Raw genomic sequence first — 21,082 nt, 5'->3', positions numbered from 1 at the left:
ATTCTGTGCATTTATAGTTTATGGTCATTAACCCTAAGTATAGGCTTACTGTTATACTGAACAGTCACAGGTTCAGCAATCTAATATAATATTTATCTCATTGCCTTATTTGCCAACCGTGGTTCAGCCCAAATTATTAGGTCACAAAGTGTTCTGTACAAACCAGCTGTTTGTCTTTCTGTGACTTTGAATCCCTAACAGAGGGAGTCTCAGTAGAGATGTAAGGACTGACGCAGGCACAATGCTAAATAGCTCTGGGGACGCCTGCGGGGGAGAACTCTTCGTTATCTCTAATTACTCCCTCTCCACTTCGGTGCAAATTCAATTGAACTGGGCCTATGTTGTCTCACCAACACATTAGGCCAATTACGCTTAAGTTGTGTCCACGCAACAAGTTGTCTCCATAACAAAAAGCCTAATCTGACTTTAGTCAACTTTCAACTTTGTGTTGCCTGAAATGTGTTGAGGCCACAATAGAAGATTAATGGCAGCTTTTAAGGTGGTATAGAATGCATTGTATACTCGTTGAAATATCATGTATGTGTGACGAGTGTTTTACCAAAATATGGAGACAAAGTCATACAGATATCTTGCTTGACAAGGCTTTATGAGTCCCTCCAACCCACGTTTACAATCCTCTTATATCATGCCTTACTGAATATGGATTAGGGCCGGGTGTAACGCCTACGTTTTACCCACGGGTCACTTTGAAGGGACTTTGATTGAATGGGCGTAGGTGATCCTGACCTGGCATAATAGATATTGTCTTTGTATTTTGTAGAATTATTTATTAATTCAGATCCAAGTCCAACAGCTTTATGGGAAATGTTGCTGCCTTTTTTAATTAGTGAAACTCTTTTTTTGATCCGTTGAGGCTCAGGGAAATATTTGCTCCAAGATAATGAGAAGACGATGGTACATAATGCTAAACTGTTTTAGTAACGCTAGACTGCTTTGATAAAATTAAGGCAACTTTGAAAATTTTAGACATTTTAGACATGTTACCTGCATTTGTAATGTACGTACGTGATGTGAGTTTGTAAACCCCTCAAGAGGTGCGAACAGCAGGGTCTAAGTAGCTCTCCAGGGTGCTGAAACGGTTTCCCTTCGAGACAGACAGATCGGAGATCCAGCCTCGCCCTTTACGCAACAGGAATATGTTGTGTCTTTTCATCGGCTGTGAAATTTCACAAGAATTCACAGTGAGACTATAAAGATGACAGGAAGGATTAGGTGATCAAGAACTACTGGAAATACATGAGGTTTTGCCTTATTGGACCACTAACATGTCCGGCAGGCCCTGAAACGCTATGGTAAGTTACAATTGGTTCTTATTCACCCATTGATGAGTAGCCTACTTCTTTGATTGCAAAAAGTTTGTTATCAAACTATCTCAAACCATTACATTTCACTTTTTTGCAGGCTTACTTTGCAGGCGTCTTCAGATTGTTTGATGATGCTTTGATGTAACCTCCAAATTCCCCAATAAGGATATTTTTGAAAAACAATGCAACATATTCCTCTACATTTTGGAGGTGCGCTGTGGGAGTTATCCAGCTATCCCTGTGGTCCCATATACAAAAGCAGACACAGCCTAGCGACTCTGCCGTTTTATAATTTCCTGCTATGGGTCCTACTCGGGGTTTTGACATTCCCATGCTGTGTCCAGTGCTTGATATTCAAAGTAGGAGTCCTCGGGCCTTGGAACTGCGACCCCGTCTTTTCCAAGGCCTTGCCTGCTGTTGCTGCCAAACTTGCAGTGGGCAGGATAAACGAGGACTTCAGCTTAGATTTGGGTTGCAAATTGGACTTTGTGATCCTGCAAGAGCCGTGCGAAACTTCAAAAGCGTTGACAACATTTGTTTACTACGAGAAAACGGTCGATGCGTTCGTGGGACCCACAAACCCCGGCTACTGTGACGCAGCATCGCTTTTGTGCAAAAACTGGGATAAAGGATTATTTTCTTGGGCTTGTATTAACTATGAGTTGGACCGGATGAAGGGCTACCCTACATTCACAAGGACTTTACCTTCCCCCACCCGTGTGCTGTTCACCGTGTTAAAGTATTTCAGCTGGGCTAACATTGGCATTGTCTCGTCCAATGAGGATATATGGATGGACACAGCTAGTAAAGTTGCCAACGCTCTTAGGAATCAGGGACTACCTGTTGGCATAGTGACTTCAATGGGAATAAATGAAACGGAAATTGAGAACACACTGGGGAGTATTCAGGCGGCAGGGGACATCAAAGGTAAGACAGATGACATCAACTCAGGAATTTGCAGTTTGATAACAATATAGACTGCATTGTTTAGTCAAAACTACCATAATACAGATTTACCAATTCTAGAAAGGATAGGTTTTTAGACACAATAACCATGTAACAAAGTAGGCTTGTATTCAAACCTTCAGACACTAGCTGCGCAGCTCTCATCCCAATTACGCACATCAGGTAATACCCTGCTACCTGATTATGTCCACAGAAGCCAATTTGTTCCAGAACACTCTCTGCCACATGGCTGAAGTGAATTAAAGAGCTTGTTTATGTGTTCTGTATAGGTACTGCTAATCAGTCCACAAATTGTGTCAGAGGTCTTAAGGGGTCCTAAAGGTGGATTAGAAGTAGAAGCTTGGTAACTCAAAGAGCATGGGAACCCGAAGTTAGATTTACTTTGGAATTAGGGAACCCTCCCCCATGTACACCTAAAATCAATACTACTTCAAAAGCTACTTACTGGACTGAACTGGTCTTCCAGGTGTTCAATGTCTCCCTCCTTTTCTTCCAGTCATCATCATGTGCATGCACTCCGCTCTGAATGGTGGCGAACAGCAGGTTAACTTCTTGTTGAAGGCCAACGAAATGGGACTGACCAGGGGTCGCTACGTATTTGTGCCCTACGATACTCTTCTCTACAGCCTCCCCTACAACAACATCTCCTACTTTCCACTCATAAACAGCAGCAAACTGCAGGAGGCCTACGATGCTGTCCTTACCATCACCGTGGCGTCGGACACTATGTCCTTCAACGAGGCGTTCAACATGGCCAAGAGGACTGAGGAACTCACAATTGATGTTGAACCTGAGCAGGTGAGGGCGTCCACGTTGTGTTGTTGGTGCTGTACATGACTGTTATGTCCAGTTGTATTAGATGTCACGGCATTACTGTGGGACTGCCCAACCTGATGGTACATACCTGTTTAATTGTAATTGGTATACACTAGGTTGTGTAGTGTGATACTGTAAATATTGTACTGTAGGGTCACCATGAGATTTGGGAAGACATGAGCCATTTTTTTTCTGTTAAAGTAGTAACAATAATAACAAAAATAAGACTTTATTTGTATAGCACATTCCATACAAGAATTGCAGTTCAAGGTGCTTTACATAAAATCTATAAAAAGAATAATACAAGTAATAAAAGTATAAAATCCTTCTGAGATCAAATTAGTAAAATGCTTTGGTAAAAAGATTCAAGCTGTCTTTTGAAAATGTCTAGCAGGTTTGCTTCCCTAATATTGATGGGTAATGTATTCCATAGTTTTGGGGCCAGTTGACAGATCAGGCCACATCATCAATCTTCTTATGACTCTGGTGACCTCTAATAGGCCTGCATGTGATGATCGCATTGTTCTAGCTGGTGTGTAGTTTATAAGGGAGTTAGCAATGTAGCTCGGTCCTTGTCCATTTAGAGCTTTGTATGTGAGGAGAAGGACCTTAAAGTCAATTCTTAAGGTAACAGGAACCGTGTAGCTAGGACAGGACTAATGTGTTCTCTGCTTTTAGTTTTGGTTAATAATGAATGAGCTGTAGTCTTTCAGTGGTTTTCTTGGGAAGACCAGCAAAAAGTGCTTAAAAAAATAGTACAAAATAAAGAAATGTCTTGTTTTGACTTCTCCCATACAGTAAAATGTATGTCTCTCAACATATTTAGATTGGCCTTTCTCTCTAACACAGGTCAACCCCCTGTTTGGGACCATATACAATGGTATTTACCTGCTGGCCAAAGCCATCCACAATGCCAGGAGAGCTGGCCAGTGGCTCTCAGGAACCAACCTAGCCTACTTCACCCGAAACATGACCTACAACGGCTTCAACCAGAAGATCATCATAGATACTGAGGGTGAAGGCCAGACCAACTACGTCATCCTGGACTCAAATGGGTGGGGCGGTAGGCTGTTTCGCACCTACCTGGTCGACCTGAGCACAGATATGGTCCGCTTTGCGGGCAAGTCCATTCACTTCCCAGGGGGTTCCCCTCCTGCCTCCGACTCCAGCTGTTGGTTCACCCCAGATGCCATCTGCAGTGGAGGTAGAAGACTTTAGGGGTTTTCAGTTCAGACTTCCTTAAATATGTCAATTGTAACTATTCGGGTTGTGTTATTATTAATGGGTATCTATCAGCTCATTTTATCAGCTCAATTTTAAAGCTCAGTGATATGGTTGTCAAAATCCACTTTGATATAGTATACTCTATCCAGTTTTCTGTTGCCTCTACTTTCATTGACCCAAACCATATTTGGTAAATGTTTTTCCCAACTCACAGGAGTGGATGTCACCTACGTCATAGTGGTGTTTGCAGTCATAGCTTTTCTGGCTGTTGGTGCACTTGGAGTGAGTCTGATTGTAAGGTAAATACTTTACAGATACATGTCTATGTTGTGGTCTAAGAGATCTGGTTGGTTGGTGTCTTTGTGATCTGACATGCATTTCAACTGGCAGGAGGAGGATTGAGCAGATCCAGTTGGTCAAAGGACCCAATAGGATCCTTCTGACATTGGAAGATCTCACATTCATAAATCCCCAACTTAGCAAGAGGGTAGGTGTCCTAAATGTATTACCTTACCCACAAAAAATTAGATTTCCATTAAATGTTTATGATTGCATTACTAAATCATTCCTGTGATGCCTCTCAGAAAATAACCTTGGAAGATCTTAGTGAATCGAAGAGTGCTATGGACGAAAAGAGCACAAGGTCTATAGACCCCTCCCACTCCGTTAACAGCTTGCAAACAGAAACTCACGAGTCCACCAATGTGGCCATTTACGAAGTAGGCAAAACACTGCAGAGGAACATAAAATACGTTCTTATCCAATAAATATCTTTATGCAATTATTAAATAAGATTCAGTGTTGAATTGTATAAATAAAATATTTTCACTTCACATAGGGAGATTGGGTGTGGCTGAAGAAGTTTGAACAGGGGCATTTCAAAGAGGTCAAGCAAAGCACCACAAAGATCTTCACAAAGGTACAGAGAATAGCCATTATCATTCTAGGACTAGCTACTAAAGGTTTGCTAGTTTGTGTTTTACCATGTCATATTTTAGGATCTGGTCCAACTATAGTGGGGTTCAGCTGGATTTTCTTCAATAATTAAAACACACACATACCAAGAATATACACATACTGTACCAGGGAGATTTCTTAAAGCCGGTTCTTTTTTTGTTTGTTTGATTTGCACAGATGAAGGACCTGCGGAATGAAAACGTAAACCTTTTCCTGGGCTTCTTCTCCGATGGTGATATTTTTGCCGTGGTGACGGAGCACTGTTCCCGGGGCAGTCTGCAGGACCTGCTGAAGAACGATGATGTCAAGCTCGACTGGATGTTCAAGTCCTCGCTGTTGCTGGACCTGATCAAGGTAGGCTGGGGGGTCAGGTCAGGATCAGGCCAAAAGAAATCAGTTTTGGTGCGTGTCATGTTTTACACGCTTTACTCAATAAATCATTTGTTTGATTTGGTTGATCTCTCAGGGTATGAAGTACCTGCATCACAGAGAATTCCCTCATGGTCGACTGAAGTCTCGTAACTGTGTAGTAGATGGGCGCTTTGTCCTGAAGATCACGGACTATGGCTTCAACGAGCTGCTAGAATCCCAGAAAGCCCCCAAAACTGTATCCCCACCTGAAGGTAATGTCTTTGACAAAGCATACTATCATGTCACATTTATTGAGCTTTAACCTATGCTCAGTGATTTCAGAATGCGTGCCAAAACAAATATACACCCTTTCAATGTTAAGAATGTGTCAAAGGTATTCTAGTTCAATGTGTTGGATCCTGACTTATAATGTGATCCTTTAATAATAATAATACTGTTATTTTTCTCCAAGAGATGTTTTGGACAGCTCCAGAGTTCCTCCGGGACCCAGAAAACGCTAGAAAGGGGACTTATAAAGGAGACGTGTACAGCTTCGCCATCATTCTCCAGGAGGTGGTGGTGAGAGGATCCCCATACTGCATGCTGGGATTGACTCCTGAGGGTATGTATTGACAACTGTGTATGAGTCAAACCAAACCAATCGCTTTTAGATAAAAAGAAAAAAAACGTTTCTTAAAATGCTTTACCTCCATTCGATCAAAAGAATGCAACTACTACATTTGTTTCCATGGGGATAATGTAATTTTGGGGGGTGGAATAGGGGAAAACGCATGAATGCCATTCCTCAAAACACAACTTGCTGAAAAATACGGCCATGCTTTTGAAGCGCCTTCAGAGTTTCTCCTTCTTTGTTGTCGCCTCCGTCCATCAGAGATCATTAGGAAGGTGAAAAAGCCCCCTCCAATGTGCAGGCCCACGGTGGCCCCAGACCAGGCCCCGCTGGAGTGCATCCAGCTGATGAAGCAGTGCTGGGGGGAGCAGCCTGACCGCAGACCAGCCTTCGACGAGATCTTTGACCAGGTCAGCCACTGCATCTGCGTACAAGAAAATATATTGGCTATATATTGTATACTGTACATGGAATTATCCTATTTTAAATATGTCGTAAGCAATTCCAATTGAAACCAAAATGTTCCAGTGCTATTTTGTGTATTTGGAATCATCTGACTGAATGAAAAACGTGCTCAGTAAATGTATAGACTAATACTAATGTAATAGACTAATGACTAAATGTATAGGCTATGCCCAGCCTCCTTGATGCTCAAATTATCTGTGAGGAAAGATAATTTTTTTGCCATGGGCTGTAGTCAGTGAAAACAATGGAAATTCTTCTTTCTCAGAACTCTTTCCATCTTGTTGGAAACACATAGGAATTCAAGTTCTGTCTTGACCCAACCACTGACTGACGTGTTCAGTATGAGAGCTGTGCTCTAGCATTGTGTTTGTTATGGTTCCACAGTTCAAACTGATCAACAAGGGGAAGAAGACCAACATCATTGACTCGATGCTGCGCATGCTGGAGCAGTACTCCTCTAACCTAGAGGATCTCATCAGGGAGAGGACCGAGGAGCTGGAGGTGGAGAAGCAGAGGACGGAGAAGCTGCTGTCTGAGATGCTCCCTCCGTGAGTCAGGCCTCACACGCACGCACACACACACACACACACACACCAACACACACACACACACATACACACACATACACACACACACACATACACGCACACACACACCAACACACACACACCTACACACACCTACACACATGCACGCTCACACACACCTGAACCTACACACACACAAGCGCTCACTCTCAAACACATGCACACACACACATACACTGTGTGTGATATCACGGTCCACAATGTGACGTCTGTGTGGCAGTTCTGTGGCAGAGGCGTTGAAGACAGGAGCCACGGTGGAGCCCGAGTACTTCGACCAGGTCACCATCTACTTCAGCGACATCGTGGGCTTCACCACCATCTCATCCCTCAGCGACCCCATCGAGGTGGTGGACCTGCTCAATGACCTCTACACGCTGTTCGACGCTGTGCTTAGCAACCATGATGTCTACAAGGTCAGTTAATGACTGGTCAGCTAGCTGAAGGGGGTGGCTACAACGCAATGCGCCAGTCAGTGGTACTTTTTTCCACAGTTTGAAAGTGACCCGTTGAATGTTAGCTTGAAACAAGATACTGGCCATCGAGACGACATGAGAGATAATTTGATCAGTTACTGATCAATATTCTCCGGGCAATCAGTCTTCACAGACTAGTGTAGATGTCAGAATGGCACCTATAGTGCTGCAGTCAGTCGATCAAGTGTATTGTTACATCTTGTTGTGCACAACTGAATGTAACTAGTTGAACACAGCAGGAGCAGGTGTACTGCAGAGGGGTCTGATGTTGTCGTCTGACAGGTGGAGACCATTGGAGATGCCTACATGGTGGCATCAGGTCTGCCAAAGAGGAATGGCAACAAGCACGCAGCGGAGATAGCCAACATGTCCCTGAATATCCTCAGCTCTGTGGGCACCTTTCAGATGCGACACATGCCCAATGTACCCGTCAGGATACGCATAGGGATACACTCAGGTGAGGTTGGCATCGTGTTGGCATGAGAGTCATGTCGATAACTTCTGAAAGGCCTGGAAGTTGTTGGACAGTGTTGAAAGTTACAGTAAGTTGGATGGCTACAGTGTTGTTGTGGCTTGTGTGTGTGTATACTGTGTCCCCCTATGTGTGTGTGTGTGTCCATGCATGCATTCATTTGTGTGTGTGTGTGTGTGTGTGTGTGTGCAGGGTCGTGCGTTGCCGGGGTGGTTGGTCTCACCATGCCTCGCTATTGCCTTTTTGGAGACACAGTCAACACCGCCTCTCGAATGGAATCCACTGGGCTGCGTAAGTCTACAATTTCTGCTGTTCTGTGCGGCACCATGCTGTATTATTCTGTACTCTACTGCACTATGCTGTAGCTGTGAGAGCTATTTTCCTCCCCCTCAGCTTATAGAATCCATGTAAACATGACCACTGTGAAGATCCTTCACTCCCTGAATGACGGATACAAGATAGATGTCAGGGGCAAGACAGAACTGAAGGTAAGGACCTCAGATTTTCCTCTTGTTTATGATACTTCATAGATTTATTTACTTTAGTCATTTGAGATGATGGAAGATGGAAATTGTAAAAGAATAATTCACATGAAATTGACAACCGGATATATGAACTTTTTTTTCAGGGTAAAGGCATTGAGGAGACATACTGGCTAGTTGGGAAATCAAACTTCACGAAGCCTTTGCCAAAGCCTCCAGAAATCAAACCAGGGTATGTGACTTATTCGCAAGATTTTTAGGGTCTAACGTGAGTTACCTTCGTTCCCTTTCGGAATATTTGTTAATTTTTGTGAACTGGCAAAGTGTTTCTGACAATTTCTTTCCTGCTGGAGAAAAAACTGTGTTGAAACGAAAGCGTGGGAGAATCAGAATCCAGTGAGCGATGCTGCTTGACAGTAGTGTCCTGTGTATGTCTGCTATAGGGAAGACAATCATGGACTGAACCCAGACGACATAGCAGAGTACAAGAGAAAGAAAGCAGAGAAAAAAAGCATGGCGCTCTCATGATTGAGGAGGTGTGGTGGATGTGGTGTTGTGATGGAAAGCTTGTCACCATGTGGTTGCGACTTTGGCTTGATGTTGTTTTGTGGCTTTGTGTACGTGAATCTGAGGGAACTTGGGAGTCTTCTCTATCCTTGTCTTCTATAAACGTTTGAAAAAATATGTAGATTTCCTTTCTTGGGTGGCGCTTAGTTTTGCTTTGTCTTCTCAACACTCTTTGGCATTCTTGTTTGACATATACTTTGTTTTCTTAGAGTTTGCTGCTGTCTTCTTCTCACTGTAACGTGGTGTTTAATATTGATACTTGTCTTTTTTTAAGGGACAACTGGCAAGCGATGGTGACAGAAGAGATCAAGTCCATATTTCGAAAGGCCAACAGGGAAGTGGACAAGCCTAAAATCTGAGTGGACTAACAACAGAGTCTGAGAGTGAAAGATAGATAGAGAAGAGAGGGAGTCAAATTAAAAAAGAAGAGGACACCTTCTTAGGCAGAAGGAGGGATGAGGGCCGACTGACAGGAAGGAAGAACAGAGGGCATGGGCCAGTCTGCTCACCTCAGCTTACATGGGACTCCTTTAATAGGATTGCCTGTTCTCTGGCTAATCTGCTTGTGTCCAGCGTAGCAGAAAGGGAGAGTACTAATGAAATGAAAGTTGCTGTATTACTGGTGCACAACAGGGGAACGTGTATATCTCCTTAACAGTGAATGCTCTTACTCCTCTCTGCCATCATTGGCCACTAAGTGGCCTCGCAATGGGAGCCCCCCCCCCCCCCCCCCCTCCCGACGATCGACCATTCACCTCCTGTACCATAGCTTTATTTTTACAATAGAATTGTTCCAAACAGTCCCTGTTTGGTTCCCTGCTAGATGTGGTTAAAATATATAAGGGTACATAGATTTATTTAAGGGTAGCACTTCAAAATTGAGTATGACCTTGTCAGAATAACACAATTGCTTAACAATATTCCTGAAAACACAAGGGTAAAGAAGCAGTTTGTTTCCTCTGAACGGTGCGTTCCTACAGGTAATGTTGTGTTAAAATGGCATGTATCATGATAGTTTGTTTAAATGTTACTGTAAGCTGTGTGAATGCATTCTAAACCTTCATTTAAAAAAAAAAAAGTATGACACATCATTCATTGACGCCAGGATCATGTTACTGTAAATATTGCGGATATAGTGAAGGACCTGTCAATGCCTACTTTGACTAATGGCAATGGCAGGTACACAGGAAGGGCAGCGTGTGACCCAGCATTGTCGCCCCTCCTTGTTGCTGCCTTCATTGACAAGAGCTCCACCTCTTGTCAGATTTGAGACATTGCTTGTGCAAGACAACTGAATGTACTTCAACTGTCTTTGAAAGACTAGGCCTACCTAATAAAATGCTACCATAGAGAATATTATCAGAGCAAGAAATAGATTTAAGAACAAAACAATTCAAGCAATAATACTGCTCAGTACATATTTGTGGATAATTGGAGAAGTAACTCTCTCATGTAAATTCAAGCACATTATTTGATGTTTGTATATATTTCATACAGATCTAGATAGACTGTAAGGACTTTACTGTACATACTGTAAAACATTGTCCAGATTCATTATATGTTGTTATTTGTCTTGGATGTTTATAAAAGACAATGTAAATATGGCATATTTAATTAAATAAATGATGGATTTGTAATACTGTCCTTGTCCTTTTTGTGGAGCACAAATTACTGCAACTAAAGAGAAGTAATTGTTTTGATTGAATACCTGGAATACAAAATACAATCCCATTTGATTATCCTACTCTGCCAGTGGAAGGCGCCAACGATCCCCTTCCGTCCTTTATTTTGTGTCAAAAGGTGTTGTGCTTCAACGTGTCTTTTGGAGTCAGTTAAGAATAATCCCTCAGCCCTGCCTCACCATGTGAAACTTGTGCTCCAGATTCCAACATCACAGTTAGTACACTATTTAAGTAGGATATCCAAGCACAAGGGAAAGTTTCTTAGGCATCCAAGCACTGGGTTGAACCAACTGCAAAGTTACAGTTAGGGGATGTGACATGATCGGAGTGAGACAAAAGCCCTCGGTCAAATCGTCACATTCCAGTCCAGACGTGAAATACTTCCCCTCAAGTCGAATGGAAAGATTGTTGTCATGGGGCTCATTGAGCTCCACATGGTATAGAATAAGACTGAGAAAAAAGTAATCCTTGTACATCTAGGACATGGTTTTAACCCTGGTCATCTATGTCTGTACAATGAATGATATCTTTGGTAAACTACAATACATCTAACAGACAAATTACAAAGTTGTTTCTTTTTATTGAAAAAAGTGAAACATATAATTTTGCTTAACAGATTTGTGACAAATACAGGTACAAAAATAGGTAAAAAGGTTTCACAGAATTGTTGGCAAATAGAGCAACATACCTTTGTCAAACTTTCTTTAACATGCTTCACTGAACCAGAGAAATATTTCAGTGCATGTGAGATGCAAAAACAGTGGAAGCCTGACAAAGAACACCATTTTGTGCAGAAATGTTATTTTCTTCAAACATTTAAATATTATCTATGCACTGAAATGTATAACTCTTGAGACCTTTCTTAGTTGTTTGTTTTGCCATACATACTGCAGATTCAGTGGCAATTTTCTTGATAATGGGGAATTTGTTAGATCAAAAAAGCATTTCATTCAAACTTAAATACACCTGTTCCCTAACAGTAGACAATGATATTCAATTCCAAAATTACCTATTGGAATGTTACTGTGCTACTGAGGTAATAGTCATTGTCACACCATAATACACATACACTCTTTTCTGACACGTTTGAAAACTGTAACATAAGAAATAACCACTGCAAATAATTACATTACTTAAAGCTCGTCGCGCATCTTGTCGCCTTTGGGCCGCACCAGTCTGCCAATGTAGAGGATGGAGTTAGTCTTGTTGTCCTTCACCAGGAAGATGAATGGGTGGTCGGCATAAAACAGCTTAGGGTTCCTCAGCTTTTCAGAGCCAAAGATGGAGGTGTCAAAGGGGTTTCCCTCCGTGTCCAGCTCCAGGGCAGAGGCATGGAACACATTGGAGAGATAGAGGTCTTTCTTTCCAGAAATGTTGGACAAATCGGCTTTGGCCTTGTCCACAGCTTCCGTCAGACCAAGCGCACCAAGGTGTTTCTAGAAAGTAGAAGAATCTCTTCAAATGCATCGTATTGCCGACTCGTGACCGGGCTTAGAGAAAGGCTATTAGCGCGGCACTACTGGAAGTCTTAGTTCCATTCAATCTATCAGTGACAGTGTTCAGTATAAAAACCTACAGCTTTGATCTGACTGGTGTCTTACCTGAAGGTTATGGCTAACGTCCACACTGACTTTGGGCAAGGAGACGGCCACAGCCCTCTCCTCCATCTTGCTCATCCAGGTCTCCACCTGCTGCTTGCTCAGTAGCTTCTCCAGTCTCTCCAGGGGCTCCAGGTGGTAGGGCATGATGAGCACCATGCTAGACTGCTTCTGGCCCAGGGGCATGTTCAGTATATACAGCTTATTCACAGTGTCGTCATAGAATTTATACAAACCTGTCAAGAGCAAAAATGATCACCCGACGATTAGATAAGCTTGCATTTGGCTTGGTTTGATGAATTCGTAAAAATAGCTTTTCTGAAAGGCTGGGCAAAACCTACCGGTACGGTGCATCATGGGAATGGAGACGGTGAAGGAGCGAGTCACTAGGAAGCCACGGTTGTCCACCATCTTGTGATGGAACATCTCCTCCCAGTGAGCTGTAGAAACAGAACAGTAATGTGTTAACTTCCTGAACATACCAGACCTTCCATACCATTTACCACCTAGTAACTAACAGTGCATGAACTAGTTCAGTTCATAATTCACAAATTTGAAAATGAAAATAAATTAAAAATGTTGAACTAAGTTCAAAGCTCCAAAAAAAGGACTCGTTCAGTTATTTTTTTCCAATATGTTGCGAGCTATAATTTTTTTAAATTATTTCCACAGCCCATATAGAACCAGAGTCAGACGATGCGGCGGTGCGACACTGGTGGCTGTCGTTGCCAGATTTCAATCTGTCTGCAATACTGCTCTCAGCCTCTACGCAACTTCGGCGCTTTCACACTTGAGATACAGCAACCCTGAATACAGGAATGTTAACGGTGTGTGTTTTCGCCTGGAAGTATCTAGAAATCTGGCACCTTACTGAACGAAATTAAAAAGAGTGAACTTGCCGTTCACAGACACCAGAATGAACACGTTCACAGGATCGTCCATCGGGCAGTAGGTTCAGTTCGCGTTCACCAAAATTATGAACGAGTTCATGAACTTTCGTTCAATAAACGCGTTCAGACAAGACTGGTAACAAATCACCTCTACTCTCAACACAAAACATGACAAGCTGTTGATAATGTCTTGCGAGTACTGAACTCTACATACGCTTAAAGAACATAGCATTGACGATCGTGGCTCCATCTGCGTTCTCCACTTCTTTGGTGATCTCCGGTAGCTTGCCGTTCGTCGACTTTGCTGCCCACTCATTGATGGAGTTTACCGCACTCCTCTTGTCCCGGAGGTTGATCTTTGAGTGGTCATAGTTGTAGTGCTTCTTGCTGTTCTTCACAAAGTCGTCAGCAAAGGACACCGAGCTGGGCCCGTAGAGTCGGTTGTTGATCTTCCAGGTTATGTTGCGCACCTTGGCGTTGCTAACCTCGGTCAGCAGCTCCGACAGGCCCGAGTGAAGACTCTCATCGTTGATGGAGTCTGCGCTTAGGACAGTCTTGGCCTGGGATGCGGTAGAGGACTTGCCTCCGAGAGCCACCATGCCCAAGGAGGACGCTGCCACCACTGGTGAGATGAGAATGTTCTCCATGTCTTTCTCCTTGGCCATGTTGTGGTAAAGGCTGAAGGCCAGATCAGCACTGTTGTCAGCCAGCTTGGTAGCATGGCTGCTCAGCTTCTTGTCTTCGCCAGTGGCCGCCAGGGCCAGCACGCTCAGAGCTATGAGGTTCCTTAACCACATTCTTTCTGTCTCCAAGAGAAGCTATCGAAGCCTGAAAGAAGAAAGGGTCATAAGAGTTTGATGTTAATGACGGTGGCTATGTACTATGTATGCATTGGTATCACAACCTGGATGCGTTTGTTGACCAACCAGGAAAGCCACAACGATGTTTTAACTGCTGAAAAGGTATGCATTTGATTTACATTGTCACTGTGAGCTCTGTCAGTTGATGATGGAACTGTTGCAGAAAAGTAAGGCAGGGTTGGCGGAGTTGTGAGGGCCATATTTGCTGCCACGTCGACAGCAGCTGAAGTTCTCTTGTGCTGCTGACAGCCTCTCCACTCTGTGCTGACGGGGGCCAGTAATTTGATACCTCCCTCTATGGCTGTCCACATGTAGTAGAAACATCTAGAACGATGTATTTGAGTATTTCTCTAAACTTTGATTTTGAATTCCATCTGCCTGCCTTTGATAGCTAGATAGACTTCTGTATTTACTATAAGTAGGCTATAAATAATTATACTGAATTGAGGCACTATACTGAGGTATTCCTTATTGTATTTTTTATAATGTAATGCCATGCATAGGCAACCATACTTGGAGCTAGCTAAGGCTAGTGAAGGATATTTAGCAAGGATATTTAGGATGAGCATCATCCTACCAACGTGGACAAACTAGGCATACAAATATAGCGTCAGAATAAGCCTAACAACTAGAAGTTCAATTGGACCCAGCTTGTTGTTACATGTTTGTAAGACTGGTTCTCTATCACAACAGCCACAAAATAAACTCTGGCAGCTCTGCTCAGTCTTGTGGTTTTTATAACTTTGCATCATTTTATATACATCGTATACCTTCAATTGTTTTCATACTGATGTCTGCGATTTTCATTCTGAAAGACAAGAGGTGCATAACGTAATCTCCATAGAGCAGGTAGTAAAACATAAAATCACTCATATGGAGAAGCTATGCATTGGTTTCAGTTCTTAAAGTTTAATTAGCTTTATCTGCCCTTGCTCCAAGGGCCATTGGAAAAGTTTCACATTAAATCATTTTTGGAGTTTCACAGTTCATCAGCATCATGCATCTGTTGGTTAGAGCCTTCAATGGGGGAAAAACGTTATCCAATCAGCTTTGCCACAGTGGACCAGAATCAACTTCCAGAGAATAAAAGTAATTTCAGATCCTCCACCCATTCCCAAAGTTTTCAATGGAATGTGATTCAGTCAAAAGTCAATTGTGTTTGAATTAAGCCCAGCTATCTAAGCAATTTTGTCCTTGATCAAATACTTTTCAAAACAACGGAATTCATTATGTTCTTTTTTGTTCTCTCTCGAATTTACTGTAACCATCAGTACAATAACGTAGTGGCATGCATCAACACGCATCAATGTTATTATGAAAGACAGCTGTGATTGCACAAGTTAAGTAACTCAGAAAACAGAGTACACTTTAAATCTTTGGTGTTTATTTATAATAACTGGTATGCACAATATAAACAATGTATCTTAAAAGCACAGCAGAATCTTTTTTTAAGTCATAGTGTCTTGCAAATTGTCAGATAGCATGCCACTAATAAATATACCTTTACTTGTTGAGTGAAAAAAACATGCTTTTTTCCCTCTCAATTCCTTTAAAAAACAAAGAATCATTATGCTTAAATCCTTACCTTGCACAGATAAACTGGATTTCTCCACTTACGTTTGTTGTCTTGAACACTCGTGTAGCAGACTGCAATGCCCCTATATACCCTGGAAAAGAAACTTCTGGAATATGGGCCTGGACTATTTAAATGAGTTCCTTGTTTTTCTCTCAGGAAGTTAGACCTACTCTCACAGTAAAGGCAGAAATGGGGCAGACAGCACACTGCTGCTAGGTCCTAGTGCTCCTCTACGGGCTGACTCAACCTTATTCAAAACTTTCATCATATCCCATTTCACATGCTTAAGGATTTGTATCCAATGTATCATATTTATTAGTTTAAATATTTTAAATGTTATGATATATTTAGAAAAAAACACTCTAGCTAGCTATTATATTTGATTTGAGCTAAATGTTTGCTAACTGTACATGTCTGAAAAATGCTACATTAGATTTAGGAATGATAATAGGTTATTGGCAGTCACAAAAGACAGATCCTTAGCGTCATATTTTGAAGGGGAAGTGGAGGTCATAGAGTTTTTGAACTGTAGTTGAAGACATGTTGCAGCTAGACCTCTTCATCACATCTTCCCCCCCACACCCATACTGCCACGTCCTCTCTTGTCGGAGGAGCTGATTGTAGTAGGGTAGATCAGGATGGGGGAGGAGGGGAAGTTAGCTACAGGGCCGAGCCTGGTGGTTCAGACTAGTTGTCAGTCCAACTCTGTCGTGAAAAGACCCTCCCAGGTACCCACAACGCAACAGTGGCAGGGTTTGCATCATTTCATCTGATGCACTGTTGAAGGGGTCGAAACGTAATACATTGACCCAAATGTTTTATTTGTTACTTTTGGCACAATGCCGTCTGTAAAGAAAAGCGCATGCAACCTCTTGTTACGGTAGCAATGGCCTTCTTTATTGTGCTCTCACAGTAGCCTTTGAAGTAAATTAAGTAAATGTCCATTACATAAGTCTGAGACACAAACACTGAGACACAAAATCTATTTCATATATATGATCATTTAGCATCAGAATCTGGTATCACATTGATCTATGAGCTGTGCTTGTGAGAGGATCTGTATTTACGAGCCTTCTGGGACACCGTTTTTCAGTTGTCCTCCCCCCTTTCTGCCGCCCTGTTGTAAACTGCTCTCACAAGACGAGACGGCCCTTTTGTCAATTACCAGAAGAGCTTCCCTGAGGCTTGAACAAACCTAGAGAGCAAACCAAGTGCCTAGAGATCCAACAATCCCTGTCCACCTAATCCCACAACCATGTCCCAATGGTCCTGCTCAACCCCTCTTCACCTCAGGCTCTGCTTGTCATTCAGCAGGAGCTCAACCTGGACATTTCTCAGCATCTGTAAAGAATGGGCTCGGCATGGGTCAAATTGTCTCCAATGAGAATGATCAAACAGGTGGTTTGGTTTACGTCTTCTCTAAACAAATGTTGTTTGTGTGAAGTGTGAATAACCTTCTAGATGAAGATGTACTGTGAATGTCTTGGTTTTCATCTGGAAGGTTCTTTGATGGTACTAGAGCTCTTTCATTAGCCCACACAGGTCTAAGGGGCAGCATGTTATAGCATAGTTTACCAATTAGTCTGTTTGTTCTAAATTTCCGTTTTTAACAAGTGCTTTAAAGCCTTTAAACTCTGGAACCTGAGAGTCCTTTTGAACTGAAAATAACTGAAAAGAGTCCTTTTGATACTGCCAAATGTTTAATTCATTCAGCTAGAGCTTCAGCCTGCACTAAGAACAACATAAGGGATCCATTGAGATGGATTGGGTTGCCAAGCCTGTGATGTACGACCTTAGTGAGGTTTCAACTCTCATGTATGATGTAACCTCACGCAACAAAAATTAATGGGTGTAGAGAGTTACATTCTCAATCCAGAACATATAGCCAACAGCAGTCATTTGGTTTACAGTTTCAGATGGCTTTAAGCTGTCACATCAAACTTATTTTGACTTCCTTATACTTTTATTAAGTTTTGCACCTCTTGTGCTCCGCAGGATGTGCTGAGCTGGCAAGTCACATTCCTTTAAGACTGATGAGTGGAGGAATCCCGCTTGAAATGACATGCCCTCTGGTGTCCTATACAGGTCATCTTCTCCTGGGACAACAAAGTTAGTGTCTTACATTGTACGTATTCTACTGTGGGAAAACATTTGCACTATTTTAATTGAGGTCAGAATCTAGCTACAGTAGCTCATTAAAATCATTTTAATGAGGTTTGGTTTTATTAATATAATCGTTGGTACTGATCTAATTTGGCTGCACTAATCTTTACAGTAATTATAATATAATTAAGCATAGTTCTTAAAGTAGAACAGATGACTCATCTTTTTCTATTCATCCACTGGCCCACATCTTCAATAGAGGAATTGAAAACAAAAAAACAAAACTTTTTGAATGATTCCTTGCTCCAACTATATATGACATTGTAGGCCTACAACCACTAGATGGCGAGATTATCTTACAAAAACACATGGGAATTGACACAGAAAGGTTCTTGAGAGTAGAGGGGAAAATCAACATTTATCAATATATGGATATACTGTATGATGCATAGTTTCTATGGTTTAACATGTTAATGGGTCTTATTCATCATCAGAAATACAGTTGGCTATATTGACTCCTTAGCTATTACTTTTGATATAAGATTTACGTTAAACTTACATGAGTACTTATTGGATACTGTTGCCCACATTTCCCAAGTACATTTACATTTAGTCATTTAGCAGACGCTCTTATCCAAAGTCGCAAAGTCGCTCTTTGCGACTTACAGTAAGAACAGGGCCATTCCCCTGAGGCAAGTAGGGTGAAGTGCCTTGCCCAAGGACGCGACGTAATTTCGCACGGACGGGAATCGATCCGGCAACCTTCTGATTACCAGCCCGATTCCCTAACCGCTCAGCCACCTGACTCCCCGTAATACTGTATACAACAATATGACTGTGTATGTTTGTTGTCTGGACACTTAAACAACCCAGTTTAACCTGTGTCCTCATTCCACTCTGCCTCTTTTCTTTCCACTGGCCCAGGTCAACTCCTGCCCCCTCCTGACCCTGGAGCCCTCACTATTACCCCCTCCTGTGTACGTATATGTGTGTGTGTGTGTGTGTGACTGTGCATGCTTGTGTGTGTGTATGTGTGCCCAAGCAAGCTTGTGGGTGTGATTATATGACATAAGAGTCAAGCTCACTTGCAACCCACCCCCAAGCCCCTACCACCAGTATCAGACCCCTGGTTCGCCACCTCCCCAGCACCACGTTCTCCCTCCCTGCTGGTTGGCCTTTTTGAGAGGGAGGTTCAGACTGAAGAAAAACCAGCTGGTGTGGATGACTAATGCCTGACTGAGGAGAGAAGGAGCAGGAGGTCTGCTTCAGTTCCATCAGACATGAAATGTCACAGGAAGTTCAATCTTTTGAACATGGTGACTCCACAGTTCCTTTCCCCTCCATGCTGAGTGCACGGGAGTCGAGTCTCTGTGTTTGAAATGCAAATAGATTCCGCTGGCATGCTTAATTTCATGGAGGAATTAATTGGATTTCTATTATTCATATTCCATAACTTCTTCCGGTTGTTCATTCCCTGCCTAATTGTAAACCACATAAATGAACAGATGAATGCATCGACGGGCCTATCCTTTAGTGCTACGAACACCAAATCCAGTCATTCTGAGTGCAAAGCATAGGGTACACGGTGGATCCATTTAATGAATCAAATACAAATCAAGATTCGACCCACGTCAGATTGAATTTCCAACAGGCTAAAATAGAAATCTCTGCAGTTTCCTTAGAGATAAAAGTCACTTGATATTCCTTTTTTCACCCACTCTCCTCCCACCTGAGATCCTGTCATCCTAACCACTATCAGCCAGATGACAACAATAGATCAGAAAACAATTCAACAATCTTCATTGAATAAACTGTAAATGTAAATTATCCAAGCATTATTAAGTAAAATATTGTATTTGATTGAGAACATTTGGGGTGCTTGGTCTAGGCTACTACTTGTAGTGTGCTATATTGCACGAGACAATTTCTGGAAAGACAGTTGATTTAAAACAGCTGTGCACCAATGAGATTGTTTGTCACTTTTTAACATCCCTTTTTCATTTCCATTCCTATCACAATGACAAATTAAAACTTGTTTGTATGCCTATTGATTACCACTGTCCAACATCATCAACAGTATATTTCACATAATACAGTAAGTGACTATGAAAATATTTTACATAATTTATAAAGGAGCTTGACAGCAGCTGGTCAGAACAGGACATATGAGGATGGCTGTGGGAACCATGGCTACTGGATTCTGATTATTATGCTTTTCAAACAAGTGCCAGAGCTCAACACAGTGGGACACATTAAGCCACACAAATTGTGGATTAATGATGAAAGGGGTTGAGGGGTTCCATCCCACTCATTCAAAAACAATTGGATCAATCATGGTCAGTGTGTTCACGCCAAAAAAGTACTTGAGGTTACAAACAATTCGATAGCCAGGCTTTCTTGTGCAGAGTGTCTTGCAGGCCATAAGGTGTAAATAAATCTCAGTGTGCACGTGTATGAAGGTAGCCTACACGGTGCATTGATTTTCAAATTGCATAGGGCCTACCATTGTCTATTTCAGTAAAATATTTCGACAGACAATTTGGAAAAGGTCTATTGAGCCCCAAAGCTTACTTTTACCCGAATTAATTAATAGTTAAGGTACATGGATGAAGTTTTGGCCGTGGGTTCACGCTCTCCTCTATACTGTGGTACCTTTAGTGCAGGTCTGCGGGAGAGCAGGCGATAAAAGAACTCCGCCCACTAGTCCATTCCATTGAATTACTTGCCCGGTGTTCACGTAGAAGGCATGCTCTTGCCACAGACAGGAATGAAACGGTGGTGGAATATTTACTGAGAATGTGTGGTAGACGGATACTATCCCTAATGTGCAATACGCCCTCATCGTAGAACTTCAAAGAATATTCGCTTTTTTCTACAAGTTTGCAGAGCAAATTTCATTTGGTCTTTAGTGTTTGTCAAACCTCTGTTGCCGACCCACCTAACTAGGCCACCTACTGACATCTGACCGTCCCCATTTGTCGCTTGACGGCTTTTTTTTACGGACTCCGACTCACACCCTGAGACAATTTCGCTGCGAACGACTCAAATAGAAGGTAA

At 42.2% G+C, this 21,082-nt stretch overlaps 3 protein-coding genes and 1 long non-coding RNA gene across 10 annotated transcripts in view; 3 read left to right on the top strand and 1 right to left on the bottom strand.

The window, feature by feature from the left end:
* Window positions 1-1,507: 1,507 nt before the first annotated feature.
* Window positions 1,508-9,711, top strand: gucy2f (guanylate cyclase 2F, retinal). The gene is made up of 18 exons (XM_084673860.1): window positions 1,508-2,252; window positions 2,788-3,089; window positions 3,957-4,311; window positions 4,546-4,630; window positions 4,722-4,818; window positions 4,916-5,050; window positions 5,170-5,250; window positions 5,466-5,642; window positions 5,755-5,911; window positions 6,112-6,261; window positions 6,532-6,680; window positions 7,120-7,283; window positions 7,543-7,735; window positions 8,078-8,252; window positions 8,460-8,558; window positions 8,661-8,755; window positions 8,896-8,981; window positions 9,591-9,711. The coding sequence occupies exons 1-18, from the start codon at window positions 1,508-1,510 to the stop codon at window positions 9,673-9,675; spliced, it is 3,330 nt and encodes a 1,109-aa protein (XP_084529986.1). The 3' UTR covers window positions 9,676-9,711.
* Window positions 9,712-11,558: 1,847 nt separating this feature from the next.
* Window positions 11,559-16,253, bottom strand: serpinh1b (serpin peptidase inhibitor, clade H (heat shock protein 47), member 1b). 5 transcript variants are annotated; one of them, XM_084674540.1, is made up of 6 exons: window positions 15,932-16,253; window positions 15,117-15,154; window positions 13,701-14,314; window positions 12,938-13,036; window positions 12,600-12,832; window positions 11,559-12,434 (listed from the first exon to the last, which is right to left on the bottom strand). In XM_084674540.1, the coding sequence occupies exons 3-6, from the start codon at window positions 14,281-14,283 to the stop codon at window positions 12,132-12,134; spliced, it is 1,218 nt and encodes a 405-aa protein (XP_084530666.1). In that variant the 5' UTR covers window positions 14,284-14,314; window positions 15,117-15,154; window positions 15,932-16,253; the 3' UTR covers window positions 11,559-12,131. The 5 variants fall into 5 exon arrangements, with proteins under 5 accessions (XP_084530666.1, XP_084530663.1, XP_084530667.1 ...); XM_084674537.1 differs by having other exon boundaries at window positions 13,701-14,670; window positions 15,932-16,251; XM_084674541.1 differs by lacking the exon at window positions 15,117-15,154 and having other exon boundaries at window positions 15,932-16,251.
* Window positions 13,929-20,297, top strand: LOC146257016 (uncharacterized). 2 transcript variants are annotated; one of them, XR_014729958.1, is made up of 3 exons: window positions 13,929-14,111; window positions 17,918-18,047; window positions 18,950-20,297. It is a non-coding gene; the product is annotated as an uncharacterized LOC146257016 (long non-coding RNA). The 2 variants fall into 2 exon arrangements; XR_014729957.1 differs by having other exon boundaries at window positions 13,935-14,111; window positions 17,918-18,031.
* Window positions 20,298-20,716: 419 nt separating this feature from the next.
* Window positions 20,717-21,082, top strand: part of gdpd5b (glycerophosphodiester phosphodiesterase domain containing 5b) — a 39,965-nt gene continuing 39,599 nt past the window's right edge. The window contains exon 1 of one of the 2 annotated variants that reach the window (XR_014729988.1): window positions 20,717-21,078. The gene's annotated coding sequence lies outside the window, so the exon portion shown is untranslated. The remainder of the gene's footprint in view (window positions 21,079-21,082) is intronic. The other variant, XM_084675040.1, reaches the window with a different exon arrangement.

The sequence above is a fragment of the Hypomesus nipponensis genome, chromosome 15 (genome assembly GCF_054491055.1).
Source record: "Hypomesus nipponensis isolate SF chromosome 15, ASM5449105v1, whole genome shotgun sequence".
In the NCBI taxonomy this organism is placed as follows: Eukaryota; Metazoa; Chordata; class Actinopteri; order Osmeriformes; family Osmeridae; genus Hypomesus; species Hypomesus nipponensis.
Note: the sequence above shows the minus strand (reverse complement) of the source record. Positions and strands in the feature narration are given on the sequence as shown.

Coding starts and splice junctions, on each gene's coding strand:
- serpinh1b (XM_084674540.1), bottom strand. CDS start 14,283: ATGTGGTTAAGGAACCTCATAGCTCTGAGCGTGCTGGCCCTGGCGGCC. Junction 12,833..12,937: donor TCCCATGATGCACCGTACCG/GTAGGTTTTGCC, acceptor TGCTCTTGACAG/GTTTGTATAAATTCTATGAC. Junction 12,435..12,599: donor ACGTTAGCCATAACCTTCAG/GTAAGACACCAG, acceptor TCTACTTTCTAG/AAACACCTTGGTGCGCTTGG.
- gucy2f (XM_084673860.1), top strand. CDS start 1,508: ATGCAACATATTCCTCTACATTTTGGAGGTGCGCTGTGGGAGTTATCC. Junction 4,631..4,721: donor GGAGTGAGTCTGATTGTAAG/GTAAATACTTTA, acceptor TTCAACTGGCAG/GAGGAGGATTGAGCAGATCC. Junction 8,982..9,590: donor CCTCCAGAAATCAAACCAGG/GTATGTGACTTA, acceptor TCTTTTTTTAAG/GGACAACTGGCAAGCGATGG.